Genomic DNA, 20,585 nt, shown 5'->3' with positions numbered 1-20,585 from the left:
AATTTTAAAATAAGCTAAAGACTTTCTAAAGACATAGAAATAGCCAATAAGCACATGAAAAGATCCTTAACACCACTAGTTACTAGGCAATGAAAATCAGAACCATAATGAGATACCACTTCACACCTACTTACATGGCTAAAATCAAAGGTACAGATAATAGTAGGTGTTGACAAGGATGCAGAGAAATTAGAACTCTCATACACTGCTGGCAGGAACAGAAAATGGTGCTGCCTCTGTGCAAAAAATAGTCAGGGAATGCCTCAAATGTTAGTTACCATGTGACCCAGCAATTCTATTCCTAGGTATATATCCAGAGAAAAGAAAATGTGCATCCACACAAAAACTTGTACATGAATGTTGACAGCACCAGAATTATTCATACCAGCCAAAAAGTAGAAACAATTCAAATGTCCTTCAACTGAAGAATGAAGTCTAGTACAACCACACAATGGAATAGTATTTGACAATGAAAAAGAATGAAGAACCACTACATACCACAACATGAACTTTGAGAACCTCATGCTCATTGAGAGAAGCCTGTCATAAAGTCCTGCACTTGATAGGATTTCACTTATGTAAAATGTCCAGAAGAGGTTCACCCACAGAGACTTTCAAGCAGATGAGTGGTTGTCAGAGGCTGGGAGAGGGAGAATGGGGAGAGACTGCTCATGGGTAAGAGATTTCTTTTTTGGAGTGATAGAATTCTCTGTGAATATACTAAAAATAACTGAGTTGTACACCTCATAAGGTGAATTTTATGGCATGTAAATTGTCTCAATAAAGCTGTATTTTTAAAAAGGAATGAAATATTGATACGTGCTATAATATGAAGACTGAAAACATGTTAAGTGAAAAAACCAGTCACGAAAAGGTCACCTATTGTATAATTCCATTTACAGGAAATGAAAATGTCCAGAACAGGCAAATCTATAAAGAGAGAAATTAGGGGCATCTGGGTGGCTCAGTCAGTTGAAGGTCTGCCTTGGGCTCAGGCATGATCCCATGCTCAGCAGGGAGCCCGTTTCTCCCTCTCCCTCTGCTGCTCCCCCTGCTTGTGCATGCTCTTGCACTCTCTCTGTCTGACAATTAAATAATAAAATTTTTAAGAAAAAGAGAGAGAGAAAGTACACCAGTGGTTATTGAGGGTTGGGGAGTAGAGACTGGGGGAAACAGGGCGTGACTCCTAAGGAGCACAGGGTTTCATTCTGGCACAATGAAAGTGTTCAAAAACTAGGTGGTGGTGATTAGGTGCTAGATTCTGTGAATATACTGAAGCTCACTGAATTATACTCTTTGAAAGGATGACTATTATGGTATATGAATTATGAATAAAGTAGTTTTTGAAAAGATTTTTTTTTTTAATTGGCAATATGGGGTGGTCTGGAAGTGATGTGGAGAAAAGGCAGAAGTCGTAGCAACATGAGGGACGGCTGCTGTGGACCCCTCAGCAGCCTTCTCTCCTTACCCCGCTTCTGCCCCGGTTAAGTGAAGACTGGGATCCATGAGCTGGCAGGACCAGGGAGGGACCCCTGTCCTGAGTGGGCCAGTCAGTGTCACATTCCTGCGAAGTGCTAAGTAGGATGCAGGGTCTAATGAATGGTGCTGGATGCCTGGAGTGGAAAGCAATGGAAAGGGCAGCTGTGAGAAAGAAAGGAGAGCATAAAAAGCTGCCTGGAAAGAGACAATTGGAGCAAACTCAGAGAAGGTGAAGGAAGAAGGGAAAGGCTGATTTGCACTAGAATACTTTCTCAATCCTGATCGCAGGGAGGCCACCAGCACTACCTACACCTTGGTTTTTAAACACCTCTCAGCTTTCCAGTAAATTCCTTTTGCTTGGGAGACCCCTGTTCAAAGAGTCCCCCTGAAGCATCTATTTCCTTCCTCCTGCCATGGCAGAGACTGGTAGCTGTCCCCCAAAGCCATTCTCCCCACCTTTCCCCCGACTAGAGCTAGCCTACATTTCCCAGCCCTCTTGCAATTAGGTATGCCAGGAGACTGAGAGCCAGCTAATGTGACAAGAACAGAATGATGTGGGTGACTTCTGGTCAGGTTGTGGAGAATGGGTGCCTCTCCTCCACATTTTCCCCATTCTGCCAGGCAGATGCAGGTGACCATGAGGCCCTAAAGATGGTGAAGGCACAAAATAGGAGGAGCCCGGGTTCCTGACTCACCACCTGCAGGGGAGAGCTTCCCGCTGACCTGGAATACCCTCACCATAATTGGCAACCATTTACAAAATGGAGCCAACACTGTGAATAGCAAAGCAGAGGAAATGTCTAGGTCTTCGTGACACTGTTGATCTGCTGTATCCATCAACCCTGAACACCTCTCTGCATCTAGATGGCTTCTTATGTAAGCAAATAAATGTCCTCATTGTTCAAGACACTTTAAGTGGAGCTCTCGGTGTTCTGTAGCTTCAGCTTCAGCCTTCAGGCCTCTTACCTAATATACCATCTAAACCAGAGACAAAGCCAGCTCGGGGAGCAACAGTAGGCATTCTCAACTCTTAGCTTCTCAGGGAGCATTTATGTACCAGTGATACTCTACAGACAGCAGAGGGCAATGAGGTGAACAGCATGGAAAAGTGCCCCAGACAAGACTGCAGTGCTTTGTAAGCTTAAAGAGAGAAGGAGAATGGTATTGAGAAAACAGGACAGCCACTTGCAAAAGAATAAAATTGGACCTCTATCTTACACTGTGCACTTAAGACAAAAATCAACTCAAAGTGAATTAAAGACCTGATGGTAAGACCCAAAACCATAAAACTCCTAGAAGAAAACCTAGTGGGTAAGCTCCTTGATATTAGTGGTGGCAATGATTTTTTGGACTGGACACCAAAAGTAAAAGCAACAAAAGCAAAAATAAACAAGTGGAACTACATCAAATTAGCAATGGAAACCATCAACAAAATGAAAAGGCAACCTATGGAATGGGAGAAAATATTTGCAAATCATGTATCTGGTAAGAGGTTAATATCCGAAATATATAAAGAACTCATACAACTCGACAGCAAAAACAAAACAAAACAACAAAAAACCACAATCCAATTTAAAAACAGACAGAGGAACTGCATAGGCATTCCTCCCAAAGAAGACATACAAATGGTTGATACATGAAAAGGTGTTCAACTCACTAATCATCAAGGAAATGCAAACCAAAACCAAACACAATGACACATTACCTCAGAATGGCTATCATCAAAAAGACAAGAGTCTGAGGCGCCTGGGTGGCTCAGATGGTTGAGTGTCCACCTTTGGCTCAGGTCATGATTTCTAGGTCCTATGATCAAGCCCCATGTCAGGTTCCCAGCTCAGGTGGGAGTTTGCTTCTCCCTCTCCCTCTGCCTCTCCCCCTGCTTGTGCTCGCTCGCTCTCTAATGAATAAAGTCTTTAAAAAAAAAAAAAAAAAAAAAAAAAAAGACAAGAGTTAAGTGTTGGCAAGGATGTGGAGAAAAGGGAACTCTGTGCACTTCGGTGAGAATGAAAACCACTGCAGCCACTCTGGGAAAAAAGTATGGGGTTTCCCTAAAAACCTAAAATTAGAACTACTCTATGATCCAGCAATCCCATTCACAGGTATGCATCCAAAGGAAATGAAATTACTTTCTTGAAGCAGTATCTGCATTCCCATGTTCACTGAGGCATTATTTACAGCAGATAAGACATGAGAACAACCTAAGTACCCGTGGACAGATGAATGAATAAAGTGTTAGAAGAAAAACACACACAGTGGAATATTATTTAGCCACTAAAAAGGGAGGAAATCTTGCCATTTGAGACAACATGGATGGGCTTGAGGGCACTATGGTGACATTAGAGCAAGAAAATACTGTATGATCTCATTTCCATGTAGAATCTAAAAAAAACCCCAAACTCACAGAAACAGAACGGATTGCTGGTTGCCAGAGGCAGGGGGTAGGGAGTATAGTAAATTGGTAAAGGTAATCAAAAGGTACAAACTTCCAGTTATAAGAGAAATATGCCCTGGGGATGTCATGGACAGCATAGTGACTATAATTAGCAATACTTTATTGTGTATTTGAAAGTTGCTAAGAGGGGTCTTAAAAGTTCTCATCACAAGAAAAAGAAAACTTATAACTCAAGGTGAAGGATTTTAGCTCAACTTACTGTGATGATCATTTCACAACATATACATGTATCAAATATCATGCTGGACACCTTAAACTAATCCTATTAGATGTCAGTATTAGCTCAATAAAATGGGGAAGTGAGAACACCTAAGGATGTTTTGGTTTTTTGGTCTTTTGTTTTAAGAGAAGGAAGAAATGACTCCTGAGTAGCAAATGGCTCCTTCTGCTGTTGGAAGGGAATTGAACTCAAGGTGAAAAGGCCCAAAGCTCAGTCCTCTGCCCACCACTGTTGAGCTGTGCGAGCTGGGGAAAGTCACTCTGTGCCTTCATGGCCTTATTCATAAACAGAAGAAAATGCAGTGCTACCTGCCTACAAAATCGAGGTGCCAGATCAGCTAAAGAACTTTCTTCCTCCACAGAGCCTTGCTGGAAAGATGCATCTTGTTTAAGACCTTTCCTCCATGAACAAGAGGTGCAGTTCAATGGTGTTTGCCTATGAGCTGCATAATTTCTAACCAAACTTTCTATCATCCTAGAGGATGAGAGCCAACACAGTGCTGGACTCAGAGCCTCCCTTGACTCCCCCACGGCCCTGTGACATGAAGGTCTACAGCCCTCTGAAAACACAATTCCAGAGACTAACTGCCCAGGCACAGCAGCTCGATACAGTGAGCTGTAGTAGGCCAGTCCCTGGATTAATGAGGTGAATGCTGAACCCCCCTCTGCTGTCACAGCCCCTCCCTCCAAGGCAATGTATATTCGGAATACACCCTGCAGCTGAGAAAGGGTGTAAATCTTTCCTTCTTCCAAGAAACGCAGAATAGAAATCTATAGCAAACGTAATGTCTAGAGATATGTACTTTTTAAAAAATCCAATTTGATAAGTTCCACCTTACTGCCTTGCACCAAGTCCCTGGCAAGGCTTACTTAAGTGGATACAGGAGATGGATGTCTTCCAGCAGGGCTTGCAGCTGTCCTGCAATCCAAGATCCTTGAGTAGGACAAGTCTGTCTCCTGGTTCCCCAGGGTGAAATTTTATGAAAGGTACTGAATGCCACCACTCTCAGTGTCACCCCCTCATCCCAGAGAACAGGGAACTGATGCCCAGAGGAGAAAAGGGACTTGCCTGAGGTCAGGAAGTATGGCTGAGACAGAGCTGAGGACTGAAGACAGGTCTTGGACCCAGCACTCTGGCACCCCACCCAAACCATTCAAGAACTGGACCGAGCCATCACACTACAGGGAGAACAATGAATCATAATCAGGCCACTAGGATTCGAATGTTCTTCCTCCCAAATAAACTGCAAGCCCCTTGGCTGCGGCAGCTTACAAAGGAGGAATGTTATTTGCACTGGATCTGCAGAGACACTGCAGCAGGGATAGGTAGACATCACCACGTGCATGTGAACAGCAGAAAGCCCTGCCGGTTCAGCTTCCCTACGAGGGCCGAATCCTATAAACAAGATTACCACCCCCATTAGACCTTCTCTGAGAAGAAAGAGTGACCTCTCCAGTTGATGTGGCATCAGGCTTTTTTCATGCTTCCGCAAGGATAGCAGCCAGGACAACAAAGCAGGCAGCTTCCAAGTCTGTGCCCACAGTGCCCCCTCGTGGGAGTCTTTGTGGCTCATCAGACCTCTTTATGCCACCAAAGCAAAGGCCAGTGATTGGAGCAGTCCATAGCACCACCCCTCCTTGGAGAGCTGCCAGCCCCTCTGGAATGTCCTCCCCTTCCCCTAACTCAGTGAGTGGTTCTCAAACTTCAGCCTGCATCAGAATGGCTTGGAGGACTTGTTAAAACACAGGTTGCTGGTAACCCATCCAGTTTCTGATTCAGTAGTTCTGGGGTGGGGCCCAAGATTTTACATTTCTAACAAGTTCTCAGGTGATGCTGACAACAGCCTGTTCAGACCCACTGCCTCTGCTAATCTCTCTGCACCCATCAAGGCTCAGCACAAATTCTGGCTCTTTGAGATGTTCCACAAATGTCCCCAGGCTTATCATACAATGTCAAAGCTATGTAACTTTGATCAAGTTCCTTAAGCTCTTTGAGCCTGTCTCATCTGTAAAATGTGGGTTAGTAGCTCCCTCAAATAGTAGTTACAAAGGGCAAATGAGATACAGATATACCCCTCAAAAAACCTACATTAGCACCTGTTTCTACTAACGAAAGAAAGCCAAAAAGGATTTTCACTTTTGCAGGAAAAAAAAGTGAAAATAACATTGTTTGTTTTGTAGCGCTCCCTGAGCAACAAGAGACACCACAAGCCTCTGGCCCCAAAATACACTCAGCATCTCGGCATTAAGACGCTATAGCGGGGCGCCTGGGTGGCTGGGTGGGTTAAAGCCTCTGCCTTCGGCTCAGGTCATGATCTTAGGGTCCTGGGATTGAGCTCCGCATCGGGCTCCCTGCTCGGTGGGGAGCCTGCTTCCTCCTCTCTCCTACTTGTGATCTGTCTGTCAAATAAATGAATAAAATCTAAGAAAAAAGACGCTATAGCTGTGAACGGTACTGTGAGCACCTGTGCTTTATCTCAGTGTACTTTGGGCATCCATTAGCAAGATGTTTTCTAAAATGCATCCTAAGGCTGGAAGGTTATTTTCTGGATCTGAGAACACTCCAAAATTTTCCCATATAAAATTAGTTCTTCACTTTACACCTTTTCAGGTTCTGAAAGTTTTCACAGGACCACTCTAATTTCAAATACCTGGGAAAACCTAGAATTCATGCCACAGGGTTCCTGGCACATAAAAAACAATAAAGGTTAGCTCTTCTGTCATCATTTTACTAGCAGTAGCAATAGTAAAATTACTGTTCATCTGCCAGCTTTTATTTATTTATTTGACCGACAGAGATCACAAGTAAGCAGAGAGGCAGGGTCGGGTGGGGCGGGGGGCGTAGGGGGCAGGCTCCCTGCTGAGCAGAGAACCTGATGCAGGGCCTATCCCAGGACCCAGAGATCATGACCTGAGCTGAAGGCAAAGGCTTAACCCACTGAGCCACCCAGGCGCCCCTCATCTGCCAGCTTCTTGAGGGCAGGGACCATTTCTCCTAGTCAACAATTCACAGAGGCAGGAGGAACCTCAGGGACCCATGAGTCCAAAATACCCCTAACGAAGCAGCACCTAGGAAGTTATCACAACCATAGACTCTTGGCTGCCACCAGAACTCACCTGGGAAATTGGGGCAGGAAGTCTGGGCATTTGTATTTTCAACAAGCCCCCAGATGCCAAGTTTGGGAACTACTCATCCACCCCTGTACCTCATCTAGACACAGGGAAATGGTAGCTCAGTAAAGTCCCTTGCCACGCATAACCCCAGGTGGCTAGAGGCTGAGCAAGGATCACAAAGCAGGTCTCCAGATTCTAATCTAGTTCTTTTCCATCAAGCTACATGGCATGGATGCCATCTCTTCAATGCCTGGCCTCTGGCACAAATCCCCGCTCCAGCATGCATGATGAACAAACAGCTTAAGTATCCCCCATGCAGAGGAATTCAGCATGTGACAAGGACACTCAATCCAGTAGTTTTTTTATTTTTTTTTCTAAGATTTTATTTATTTGACAGACAGAGACACAAGTAGGCAGAGAGGCAGGCAGAGAAAGAGAGGAGGAAGCAGGCTCCCTGCAGAGCAGAGAGCCCGATGTGGGGCTCGATCCCAGGACTCTGGGATCATGACCTGAGCCGAAGGCAGAGGCTTTAACCCACTGAGCCACCCAGGCGCCCCTCAATCCAGTAGTTTTTATTCAAACAAAATGTTGAACAAGAAAAACCCTTAGCCTGACATACAAGATCCTCTGTAACTTGCTCCCTGCTGGCCGCTGTAGTCTCATTTCCCTCAGAACCTTACTTGTACCCTAACCCTCAACCAGACTGTTCACACCCTGGACCCACACTGCAGAGCTCCAAAACTCAGGAAAGCCTCTACTTCGTCAGCACAAATGAATCAAGCATACCTGTGCCCTTAGAACCAAGCTGAAGTCTATTTTTGAAATGGAGTTTTTGGTACCAGGTGCATTATGCAAAACTGCTGGAAGGTACCAAAGTCACCAGAGGATCTTCCATCTCACCTATAAGCACTCTGCTCCCACCTTCCCCAACTCATCCCCACTTGTACCCATGAGAATGACTGGGTTCATTTCACCCCACAGCTGTTACTTGTTCCCACCTCCCTGCATTCTAGCTTTCACCACCTTAGATCAGAAAACCCTGCTCCCATGCATCCAGATCAGGTTGTTAGTGATATTCCTTCATAAGCCTTCCAAGACCCAGTCAACCTGCAGATTCTCTTGCCTCGGATTCCTATCATGTAATTTAGCAGAATTATGCACTGTCTGGTGCTTCACAGTGAGGAACCAGGCCGTGAGACAGCAGTGAGTTGTTAAACCCCCTGAGCTTTGAGAGAAGGGTTAGTCCATTCATCTCTCCAGGCCCCCCCACAGGGACCAGGGTGCATAGCAGTCTAGCCAACAGGAAATTCAGTTGGCCATCTACCACTTCAATTATCCCATGGCAATGGGCACCTTGTTGAGCACACCTTTAACCTTTACATGCCCTGCAGAGAACTGCTCAATTCATATTTGATTGAATGAAGGCACAGGGATAGACTCTGGAGTCAGGGGCACCTGGGTGGCTCAGTCATTAGTTGTCTGCCTTCAACTCAGGTCATCATTCCAGTGTCCTAGGATTGAGCCCCACGTGGGCCCCCTGCTCAGCAGGAAGCCTGCTTCTTCTTCCACTCCCCACTTGTTCCCTCCCTAGCTGTCAAATAAAACCTTCAAAAAAAATAAAATAATAAAATAAAATTCTCTAGAGTCAAGACAACTGTGCCCTACTCCCAGCCCCACCACTTAACTGCTCTAAACTCTCCTCCATAGGCCCAGTGAGATCCGTCTCTTAGGGTTATTGTGCAGGATAAAGGAGAAAATTGTTTATACAGAATTTAGATGGTACTTGCCTTGGCTCCAAGACTATGACCAATTAAGTTATTTTGGGTTCTTAAAAACAGCATCTTACCAGGAAACAAAGAGCAGAACACTGTTAAAAGCTGCTTGACTGCTTGGGCACATGCAGCTAACTATAAATGCAACTTGGGTGCTGTGACAAGAGGCCAAGATGCACCCCAGCATTCACTGGAGACTATAAAACCACCCCCTTTAACATCACTTCTAGCCTTTCAAAGATCCCTGCTTGCTTCCTCTCAGGAATCCACAACCTCCCCCCAGTGCCAAATTAAGGAAAGGAAGGTACTCTCCCTCCCTGTTGACTCTGTTTAGGAAAGGCAACTTTGCATTTTCCCCAAAGGCTCTTTCAAAAAGACTGTTGACAGCAGAGCATGGTCTGGTTACTGTCAGGGGCAACAATGCTGGAGCTCTACGAATCCTCAAGTTCAATAGCACAGACCTTCCACGATTTTGAGTGAGTTCCTGTGTCCTCCTTTCATATCACACATTGCTTAGCACTGCAGTTTCTAAACTGTTCTTACAGGTCCTCCATCATCTGGGCCTCAAAATAGCCTCTTCAGTTGGGTCAACAGAGCAGGTACCCTTGGGTACCCCAATTTAAAGTTAATCCATGGGCACCTGGGTGGTTCAGTCAGTTGGGCGTCCAACTCAGGGTCTGCTAGCTGATCTCGGGATCTTGGGCTCTCCTATCAGCAGGGGATCAGCTTGAGATTCTCTCCCCTCCTCCCTTTGCCCCTCCAGAGACCTCCCTCTCATGCATGTGCTCACACTCACCTACTCTCTAAAATAAATAAATCTTTTTTTTTTAATTATTTATTTATTTATTTGACAGAGAGAGATCACAAGTAGACAGAGAGGCAGGCAGAGAGAGAGGGAAGCAGGCTCGCTGCTGAGCAGAGAGCCCGATGAGGGACTCGATCCCAGGACCCTGAGATCATGACCCGAGCCAAAGGCAGCAGCTCAACCCACTGAGCCACCCAGGCACCCCTAAAATAAATCTTAAAGAAAAGCTAACCCAGAGGCACCTGGGCGGCTCAGTCAGTTGGGCATCTGTCTTTGGCTCAGGTCATCATCTGGGATCCTGAGATGGGAGTCCTACAACCAATTTCTTCCTCAGCAGGGAGACTCTCCCCCTCTCCCTCTGCCTACCACTCCCCCTGCTTGTTCTGTCAAATAAATAAATAAATACAATCTTAGAAAAGAAAAGCTACTCAGTTGACCAAGTGACTTGCTGACACCCAGCTGGACTAAATGGAAGAATCCTGTAGAAGGGACGTAAAACCAGAGGGCAGGCAGAGAGGGTACAAGCTAGCTATAGGAGCTGAGACCATGGAGGCCATGGTGGACTGCACACCACCTGTCCTAAGGCAGGCACCCAAGCATTTAACCTTGCCAATTATCAACACACAGGAAGGTGAGGTGCTGTTGGTGCCTGGTATTTCAAGAAGCTGGAAATCTTGATCTTTATGTATAATTTGTCCAGTTTCAAAACGCTGTGCCTGTGCAACAGAGCTTACAGACAAGAGTTTCAGTTAGTGACTTCTGCAATAGCTCAGCCTAGGCAGCTCCCCTGGAAAACCAAGCCCAGTCAGAGTTAATAGTAACTCCCTTCCCCAAAGAGGCTACACTGGCTGAATGACTGTCAACTCTGCCCTTCCTGATCACATCCCAACGGAAAAGCTTCTTCATCTTGTGAATGCTACCAACCTTCCACTCAGGCTGGCCACAGCTGTGCCCTCTATCTTCACATCAGTCTCTAGTACCCCACTCTCAAAGCCACCTCATACCCTTAATTTTGCTTCTCTTAGCTCTGCTCCTCAACTTTCCAACACCTCCCCCACCTCCAATTCATCCAGTGCTCTACCCCAGGCCAGCCCGGGTGTCACCTCTCCCAGCTCTCCCTTCTCTTTTTCCTTCTCCTTGCCCCTGCAAGCTGTTTACCAGTCCTCTGCTCCCTCAACCTCGCTGCCACAGGAACCCCATCTTCTCCTGCAATATTTGCCACCAGGCAAGAATGGCTTCTGCACTACTAGCTGAAAAATCCCCACTCCACATCACCTTTTAGCCACTTTGGTGAAAACTGACACTAGCAGTCCTGAATACCCCACTCCTCCACACTCTCCTGCCAGTACAGCCAGACTTAGGTCCTGGCCCTAGCAAAGGAAACCACAGGGCCATGAATTCCACAAACCCAAAAGCACAGCCTGAGCTTAGCTCCAAGTGAAACAACTACACCCACCATCAGCAGGCCTCAGCCAGCAGGTCCAGCCCCTACATCCCTGCTCTCTACTCTGCACATCCTTCTTCAACCAAGGCCTCTCACCATGTTCTCTAAAACACACAACCATTCCTTCCAGCATCCTCATGCCTTCTATCACGATCCTTCCTTCTTCCTGAATCCCCCATCTACCCAACCAAGCAGGTCTTCCACTCCTTTACAATTTCCTGAGGTTTCACTAGTGCTTTTGATCTACTTACATAGTTCCTAATCATATTTATAAGCTTGACTCCCAGATGGACCAATGTAAAGTACAAACCAATCCTATACCAACTTCAGGGGAAAATGGAATCCAAAACCCTTAAGCCATTAATGCCTCTTCACCCCATTCCCAAATACCCAAGCGCTCCCAACTCCTCACTTTCTACCCTCTCATCAAAACGCACCCCAACCCTTACAGTAACCCTAAAACAACTGCCCTTCAAATCTCTCAGAGCTGGGGCTCCTTGAGTGGCTCAGTCAGTTAAGCGTCTGCCTTTGACTTCAGCCATGATCCCAGGGTCCTGGGATCAAACCGCACAGCAGGCTCCCTGCTCCATGGAGAGTCTGCTTCTCCTTCTCCCTCTGCTGGTACCCCTGCTGTTCTCTCTCCCAAATAAATAAAATCTTTAAAAAAAAAAAAAAGAAAGAAAAACCTCTCAAAGCCAAACAAGTGACCAATAACCCAGAGCTCAGGGTTATCAACCTGGTTATCAACTCTGATACCTGAAAAAACCAAACTCAGAAGTGATATTCAGTAAAGAAAAAGTGATACTACATAACCCTCCATGTTCCACCAAAAGCATATACAGATTTACCAAACAATTACACACTACATCCAAATATTCATTATATTAACTTCTTCCAAATTCCCCACTCATAATACACCATTCAGTTATCCCACAAGCACAAACCTATAATGCACAGATAATTTTGGCAGATCTTATTTACTTCATGATAAATGATGAAAATGTGAACCAGTAATTTTCTATTGAGGTCAGCAAATAATTTTTCAGTAATAAGAATGATGTCGGGTTCTAGGAAGACCAAAAGGAATTAATTCAGATTTCAAGTGTGTCTTTCAGATAATGATCTACTAGACTGATGGCAAGTATTAACAATGAGCACATGAGATTGGCCCTACATGCTCTCATGTTGCTGATACCCTATACCTACATTATTTGTGCTACTAAAGAAACAACAATCATACCAAGTTTTCACTAAAAGCGTACTGGAACATGTAAACTTGGGCAACAATCTAAATCTACTCTAACAGCAGCAAAATTTTCTTGACTCCCCCAGTAAATTTCAAACACATTTCAAACAAACAGACACATTAACATTTTTAGTTTATTAATCCTCTCATGAAAAATCTGCACAATCACCACAGATAAAGCCACTGCAGCATCTTTACTCCTTCTGCGAAACAAAGAAAAGGAAAAATTTAGTTAGTTAACCACCTTTAAAACTGTTTGAAGTTCAAAATCTTCAGCAAACTCCAAAATTAATGACACTCATGCAAAACAAGTATTAGTGGACTAAATAAAAGGTTAAGTTTGTGATAACACAATGAGAACATCAAGAAATAAAGCTTGCAAACATTCACATTAGAAATGAAACAAACAAATATTAAGTTTTAAAAACAAAACCATGTCACTACCAATATTTAAAAAGCTACGATTCTTGAAAGTATTTGCGAATCAACTTCTAAAAACTATTTCACATGCAAAAACAAACACAAAAAAACAAAACTATTTCACATGCTCTAGACTTTCAAATTACTGTTATCAGTAAAGCCTAATGATCCACATGAAAAGCTTGAATTATACCTGTTGTCCAATCTCCAGCTCACTGAATCAGTGGCAGGGAAGGGAGAAAGGAGGGAAGAAGGAAAAGAAACATTTCATTAATAGTCCCTTTTCAAACTCCAAAATAATCTGCATTTACATGCATGCAATCAGTTACCTTAAAAATAACTGTTTTAACTGTATACAGAGCACTCCTTAGACAGACTCTTTATTCCTCCCAATTTGGAATATCTCATGTGATTACTATGGTTCTTATGTAAACCAAGTGGCATAATGATTTCACAACGAAGAGATCATCATACCAACAGCAGTGCCAATCCAGGCTGCCACTGCCTACATATACATGAAGCACATACACCTGACCCTCAACCCTCCTGCTCTGTCAGCAACATCATGTTGGGCACACAAGCACCACCAAAAGAGCCAGGAATCATCCCACACTAGAGTCTAACCTCAAGAGAGTTCTAAATGATCAAACTAAGTCTTTTAAAACCTGTCTCGGCTCAATACTTTAAAAGCTACTGTTCACAGCCACCAAAAGTAGTGCAAATTAGTTTTTAAAAAGGCAGAACTGGGCTGAAACGAAAATGCTTCAAGCGCTCTTCAAACAAGAACATTTATTCCTTAGTCTAAAACAACTCTATCGTACCCAAAAGGTAGAGCAAATACCAATTCCAACATCCAAAAAAGAACAGTTAAAAGTAACATTAGTAAACCTGGCTATTTAGAGCCAAAGAATACATGTGCTCATTCCCACATTCATTTCTCAGCCAGTTTTCCAGAGCTCCGCTAATGAAATGCACCAGTGCAATCTGAAGAGGGAATAGTGATGGCTCAGGTCCCCACAGGGAGCCCCTCCACACATCACTGGCGAACACTAACGAGCACAAACACATGGGGCCCAAAGGCTGAATGAAGATGAGAACGGGTTAAATGTCCTTGGGTTCTAGATCAGTCCACTGACTCTTTTTTGCAACCTCAGCAAACTCGGTTGATGGTAAGTATAAGCCTCACAAACAGGGAGCAGTTCTAAGCAGAAAGTAGTTCCTCTGGCAGTTCATCCATTACTAGAACTCCATGGCTGGAAAGACAATGTGATTAGAGAGGACTGGGCAGGCATACCGTATTTACTACCTAGCAGGGAGTCATTGTTACAGGAAGTACACGGGGCAGGACTACCAGTGTTTCAAAACTCTACTACTCCCAACCCCTCTAAGCCCACTTTACGTGATTTAGGCTACTCAAATATGCAAAAATGTCGTGGGGTAGTGGACCGCTCTGACCAAAAACTTACAGAAAAAGTGTATCATATATCAGAGGCTTTGGTGTGAATATATAATTACCTTGGAATTTTTTCAATTAAAAGAAAAATGGACATCAGATGAAAAATTAGAGATCAATAAAAAGCAGTATAACCATAAAAGGCAGATCTGAGTGAACGCTTTCTGGACAGAAGCTTCGCCAGATTCCCTAGACCACTTTATTACCAGAGCTGCCAAAAAAATTGACCAGTCCTCAGGGTCCCCAAGGGAAAGACTGTTGATGACAAAATGAGAGGCCCTTTCCCAGGCCCTGTGTTAACTAAAGCTGTTTCCTGGGTATATAACTCTGGGACACAGCATTTCCCCAATACAAGTTAAAAGATGCCTACTCAGTAGAGTACCCACCTTCCTCCACCAGGTCACTTCGCAATATTAACATGCACTTTTGAGTTTCCAAAATAAACGTGATTAAAAGTTTCTCTCCCTTCCTCATTATACACCATTTTAAAACAAAGCAGTTAAATTATAAGAGATCATACTACATAAAACTCTTGTTGTCCAAAAGCCAACACATGCAAAGCATCAATGCAAACTCAGTGAAGGTGATGCATCCCCACACAGTGCTCACAATCTCAGTACCTGCTAGACACTTCATTTCTGATGAATAAGAAATCCAAGAAAGTAGAGGGAAAAGGCAAAAAAAAAAAAAAGTTCACAGAACACTTGATTATTTGTTATTTAACAACCCAACACCTTAATTCAACTATTATTTACAGTTAGCCGGCAAAGCTGGTAAAAAGCTGCTTATCATTAAAATCACTTAAGTCTTGGCTAACTGGAGAGGAAATCAACCGAGATTTCAGCTGCCTCTCCAGCATGCCAGGAAAACATGGGCCACATTGATTCAACTCCTTCTTAAACCAGTTCTGTTTTAAGCAAATAAATTAAACCTTCCCCTTTTAACAGTCCAAACCAATTAGCAGTAAAATGAAAACTTTTTCCTGACAGGGCTTGCAAGGTGCCTACTAGGATCACTGAACCAATGTGGCCCCTGTGTTGTGCTGATCTGTGAGCTGACAAAGGGTGGGCAAAGCTACTCTAGTGAGGTGTTAAGATACTACATCATGTAGCGTCTCAAAACACGTTACCTTCTGTAATCCAGAAGAAGTGGGAAAAGAAAAAACATTAAAAAAGGTTATTAAGGAAACAAATCCCTCCTTTCTAGAAACTAAAGACCTGCAACTGACATTTCTGTATTCTCCTTGATGAGCAATACCTTTTTGCCAGCACCAACATTGGCTTTCGCAGTCCCCCTGACTTTCTTCATTCTGTTCTTGCGTTCTTTTCGCTGTTTTCTTGAGGTCTTTTTCTTCTCATACAGACCATGCTAAAGGAAAAAGGAGTACCTTTAAGTGACCTGTGAACATCAACTCAGCATTAAGCGATCTGGTAGGGACCATAACCAAGTCAAGCAGCTGAAGAAATGCACCTTCCCAAATCAAAAGTGTTTCAAGTACATTTAACAATACTTGTTTGTATTGAAACAGAAAAGGTAGTCCAATTGAGACACGCCATGCACAAATCAGTGGCACAGTAATCACATGTGCTCTCAACACTCCAATCTACTCTTCACTCTGCCCATTTTTGCATGTGCTGTTCCTGCTGCCCAGACTGCTTTCAAATCTTCACACAGATTTCAGCTTAAAGGCCACCTCCTCAGCAAGGCCTCCCAGGCCACCCAACTAAAGAGTATAGCATCTGTCTACCACACCATCATTTCCCCTCAGCTGTTCTATTGAAAGACTTACCTGATGACAGTGAATAAAGAGAGAAAAACACAAGTACTACTTTAAAATAATAATCTACAGTTTAGAATCTAAGGGAGCTTGCTCCACTCATTGCTGTAGTTCACTAGGAAAATGACCAAAGGCCTTTTCACGATTCCTGGCTACCTATGAGGGTGGAGTCCAAACTCAGACTTTTAGAATTAAGGATCAATTTGGTGCCAACCTTTCCAAACCCATCCCATTTCGAGCTCCTATCTCCACAAGTACTCCATTACTTGCCGTTCTAGACCCAGCTCAAATGCCACCTCCTCAAAAGCTGCAGACGCCATTACTGAAGCCCTGTACTCTATCTGTTCATTTATCAAAGAACCTTCTTTCTTAACCCCCGGAGTTCCTTAGGTCTGAGGGCTGTCCCTCCACAGCCTGCCTGCTCTTGCTCATTCCGCTGCACCCACAACACAATGCTGTTGAAAAATTCAGTCCTGCGGCACCTGGGTGGCTCACTGGTTGTCTGCCTTCGGCTCAGGTCATGATCCCAGGGTCCTGGGATTCAGTCGGGCTCCCTGCTCTGCGGGAAGCCTGCTTCTCCCTCTCCCATTCCCCCTCGTGTTCCTGTCTCGCTCTCTGTCAAATAAGAAAAAAAGAAAAACTCGTCTTCAGCAACTATTGAACAAATGAGAACACCTACTCTTGCAAGTCTATGTTTGGGTTCATTTTTCTTTGCATAATCCAAGGAATCATAAATCATGCCAAAGCCAGTTGTCTTGCCACCACCAAAATGGGTTCTGAATCCAAATACAAATATGACATCTGGCGTGGTCTTGTACATTTTGGCTAGTTTTTCCCGAATTTCTGTCTTAGGTACTGTTGCCTTTCCAGGATGAAGGACATCAATAACCTAAAAAGAAGTAACAGGTTTTAGTGCTTATTATTACAAAATGAGTCTTTTAAAGCGAAAAACAATGAAACTTTGATATGCCCTCCCTTACCATCTGTTTGCGCTGAAGTAGTCGGTTGGTCATGAACTTCCTGGTCCGGATAGTTACTGTGTCGTTCTAAAAACATACATAAACCACGAGTTAGCGATCCACTCAACCTTTTCTTGACCCTGCTGAGAGTTTCCAAGGTATAGAACTGCTAATGGGTACCTATGAGCCACATGTAGATGATTTACAAACATGAAATCACATTTAAGATGCAATTCCGCAGCTGCAGGTGCCACATTTTAAACCTTCAACAGCTACAAGAGCTAGTATTGGGAACACTTCCATGGAAAGAAAAAAACCACAACCCCCCCACTGCCTAACTCCTAAGACACACCTAACACACATATCCTCAGTACCAAGAGAACACACTCCACAGCTTTCTGGAATCTTCCCTTTGCTACGGGAATCACTTTGGAGCAGGGTTTCTCAATCTCAACATTACTACTCTGGCCCCACTACCTCTCTGTGGGGACCGTCCTGTGCATTTTAGAACGTTCAGTAGCACCCTTGCACTAGAAGCCAGTAGCACCCCCAACTCTCCAGTCTGAATCAAAAATGTCTCCAGATTTTGCACTGTCCCCTTGGGGCCGGGCGGAACGGGGGGGGGGGGGGGGGTGTGACCACCCTCACCCTCATGTAAGGACCCTTTCCGTGGAGTAAAACTACTTGAACCTGTACAAACCTTACAGCCTCAATTACGTTCATAAGGCCCTCACAAATCTGACACAAACGCTGCCACTATCTGCATGTCAACTACCCACCGTGCATGGCCAACTTACACCCCACAAGAAAACCTACACCCTTCTAAGTGGCCCAACAGCTTTTCCACAAATAAACACCTAGGAACGTGGGCATCCAGCATGCTTACACTAAAAAGAAATTTCATCCAAAAGAGATAAAGGAGAATGAATTTCTACTTCAGTGCGAAAAGCCACACCAAAGTAAGTTCACTTTAACAGCCCCCAACTCTTGAGAACAGTGGAGCATTGGAGGGAAAAGGGAACTTGCACATACGGTGGAATTACGAATGGGTGAACCTTTACTGACAGAGCTTAGTCGTCATGTACTCAAGGCAAGCTTTCCGCAGGCCTCCCTTTCCCAAAGTACAAGAGGTTCCGTCTGGTTGACAATGTTCTAGCTTAGACATGCGGACAGCTTCACGCGCCACAAATCGCCCGGGCGCCGCCGGCACCGGCTTCATCTCTGGGGCTGCCATTACTTGCAAGCCGCCTATCCCAAACCGAGAACGCAGGTGAGAGGAGTCTCAGACCACCCCGCCCGATCCACTAGACTCCACGAAGCCGACAAACGCAGCAAGCTCCCTCGCAATCCCCAGGCCCTGGATTCTGAAGCCCGCCGTGTCCAGGTCAGGTCCCCGCCGACGGCTCCGGGACTCTCGGTAACCAGCCTCCGTCAGACACAGCCAAAAAAAGAGCGACAGGGCTTCGGGTGGCCGTAGCACAAATGGCAAGACCCAGGGGCGAAGGATGGCTCAGATACGTGCCGGATGACTGCACGGGTCTGGGGAGACTCACCATGATGGCGGCCGAGCTTCAAGCAGCCGAAGAGAAAAAGAGACCCACTCTCCGCCGGCCAATCATATCAATGTGCAAGGAAGGCCCCCGAGCGGCAAAGGCGTGGGGGCGTGGCCAGCCCGGCGAGGGCGGCCGCGCCAATGCCTGATTGAAAGTGCCCAAGGCCCGCTCCCACGGATCTTACATCGACTAGATATCCGAAAGCACACGTTCAGTCTGAATTCAATTCGTTGTCCTGAATTTCCCGTACTTAAAATTACGGTAAACCGAATTACAGTTTAAATTATCTCAATGCGAGCTAAAGCTTCGTAAAGCTAGAAGACATCTTAGGAGATCCTATCGACCAGCCTCCTCATTTTATAGCGAGGGAAACCGCAGAAACCGATTCAAAACCTTTTGTTATTTAAACTGCACAAAACCGACCATTTTCGTTTCTTGCTAAATATTGCTTTTTTTGAGATCCTGTGATAGTTTTCTGAATTAAAAATAAAAGAATCTTTCTTTAATTTGTATTTTTACTGAAAACCTTAGTCCTTACCAAAAAAAAAAAGCTTTTATCAATATTTGATCCATAAGTTATTTAAAGTGACATGGTCATGCAAAAATAAGGAACATAGGTGCATGTTCAAATAGAGACATTAGGACCTCCAAAGATTAGTGTGGAAGAGGAGACAAAGGTGCAGGCTTTGAGGATAGCTTTTCTACATTTTTCAAAATAACAACAGTTAATGTTCATTGAGTGACTGCTATGTACCTGTTACACTCTAAATACTTTCACATTCATTTTGCCATTTGACCTTCCCCATAACTCTAAGGAGTAGGATACTTATTACCTCTTTTATAAGATGGGGAAACCAAGATAAAATGAGACTAAATAACTTTCTCAAGGTCACACAACTTTAGGTGGTGGTACCCCGGAGCGACTGTGATTCCAGAACCTTTGCTTCTAAGAACCTCTATGATAAAAGCCACTCGTCAAATCTTGTTAGTATTGTCTACATTCTTCCAAAGAGATTTTAAGTGATTAACTGCTGAAATAAGTAAAGTCTGATTTGCTTTGCTTTTTGTTTTACATTTGTGTTTTGCCAAGGAGGATCCCTGGAGTCTGAATAGCATCCTTTCTTCTTTTTTTTTTTTTTTTAATGTGTTCTCTTGACAAACATTTTTTTTTAATATTTTATTTATTTGACAGAGAGAAATCACAACTAGGCAGAGAGGCAGGCAGAGAGTGAGGAGGAAGCAGGCTCCCCGCGGAGCAGAGAGCCCAATGTGATGCGGGGCTCAATGTGGGGCTCGATCCTGGTACCCTGGGATCACGACCTGAGCCAAAGGCAGAGGCTTTAACCCACTGAGCCACCCAGGTGCCCCTGAATAGCATCCTTTCTTAAAACTCAAAGGTGTTGAACCACTTGATGCAGTTCTGCCTAGAGTTTCTTACAAATAGTAAAGAAGTTTCAGGCTCTGGAGCACTAAATCCTACAGTGGTGTGGTTTCCTTGGTAGTCTCATGTGCTGAGATGTCACACTAGGATCACCTCTCACAGGTTGTCACAGACTGTGCACAAGTCGTTTGTTTCCTGACTATGGGAATGATCTCCAATTCCTATTCTCCCTTCATCTTGCTCACCATGACTTACTTTTCACAGATTTATAACTTCAGGTTTCGTAATCAATCATGTAAGTTTAATTCATTCCTTTTTTATTTATTATTATTATTTTTTTATTTGACACAGAGAGAGAGAGATCACAAGTAGGCAGAGAGGCAGGCCAAGAGAGAGAGGGGGAAGCAGGTTCCCTGCAAAGCAGAGAGCCGGGTTTGGGGCTCGATCCCAAGATCCTGAGATCATGACCTGAGCTGAAGGCAGAGGCTTAACCCACTAAGCCACCCAAGTG

General features: G+C 44.4%; 1 protein-coding gene across 5 annotated transcripts; it reads right to left on the bottom strand.

The window, feature by feature from the left end:
- Window positions 1-12,647: 12,647 nt before the first annotated feature.
- RPS24 (ribosomal protein S24) lies at window positions 12,648-18,796 on the bottom strand. 5 transcript variants are annotated; one of them, XM_046027628.1, is made up of 8 exons: window positions 18,694-18,796; window positions 17,162-17,227; window positions 16,861-17,070; window positions 15,662-15,772; window positions 15,534-15,536; window positions 15,025-15,042; window positions 13,145-13,166; window positions 12,648-12,734 (listed from the first exon to the last, which is right to left on the bottom strand). In XM_046027628.1, exons 1-6 carry the CDS (start codon window positions 18,694-18,696, stop codon window positions 15,037-15,039), a joined length of 399 nt encoding a protein of 132 aa, XP_045883584.1. In that variant the 5' UTR covers window positions 18,697-18,796; the 3' UTR covers window positions 12,648-12,734; window positions 13,145-13,166; window positions 15,025-15,036. The 5 variants fall into 5 exon arrangements, with proteins under 5 accessions (XP_045883584.1, XP_045883587.1, XP_045883586.1 ...); XM_046027631.1 differs by lacking the exon at window positions 15,534-15,536; XM_046027630.1 differs by lacking the exon at window positions 15,025-15,042 and having other exon boundaries at window positions 18,694-18,794.
- Window positions 18,797-20,585: the final 1,789 nt, after the last annotated feature.

This window comes from Meles meles, chromosome 13 (genome assembly GCF_922984935.1).
Source record: "Meles meles chromosome 13, mMelMel3.1 paternal haplotype, whole genome shotgun sequence".
Classification (NCBI taxonomy): domain Eukaryota; kingdom Metazoa; phylum Chordata; class Mammalia; order Carnivora; family Mustelidae; genus Meles; species Meles meles.
Note: the sequence above shows the minus strand (reverse complement) of the source record. Positions and strands in the feature narration are given on the sequence as shown.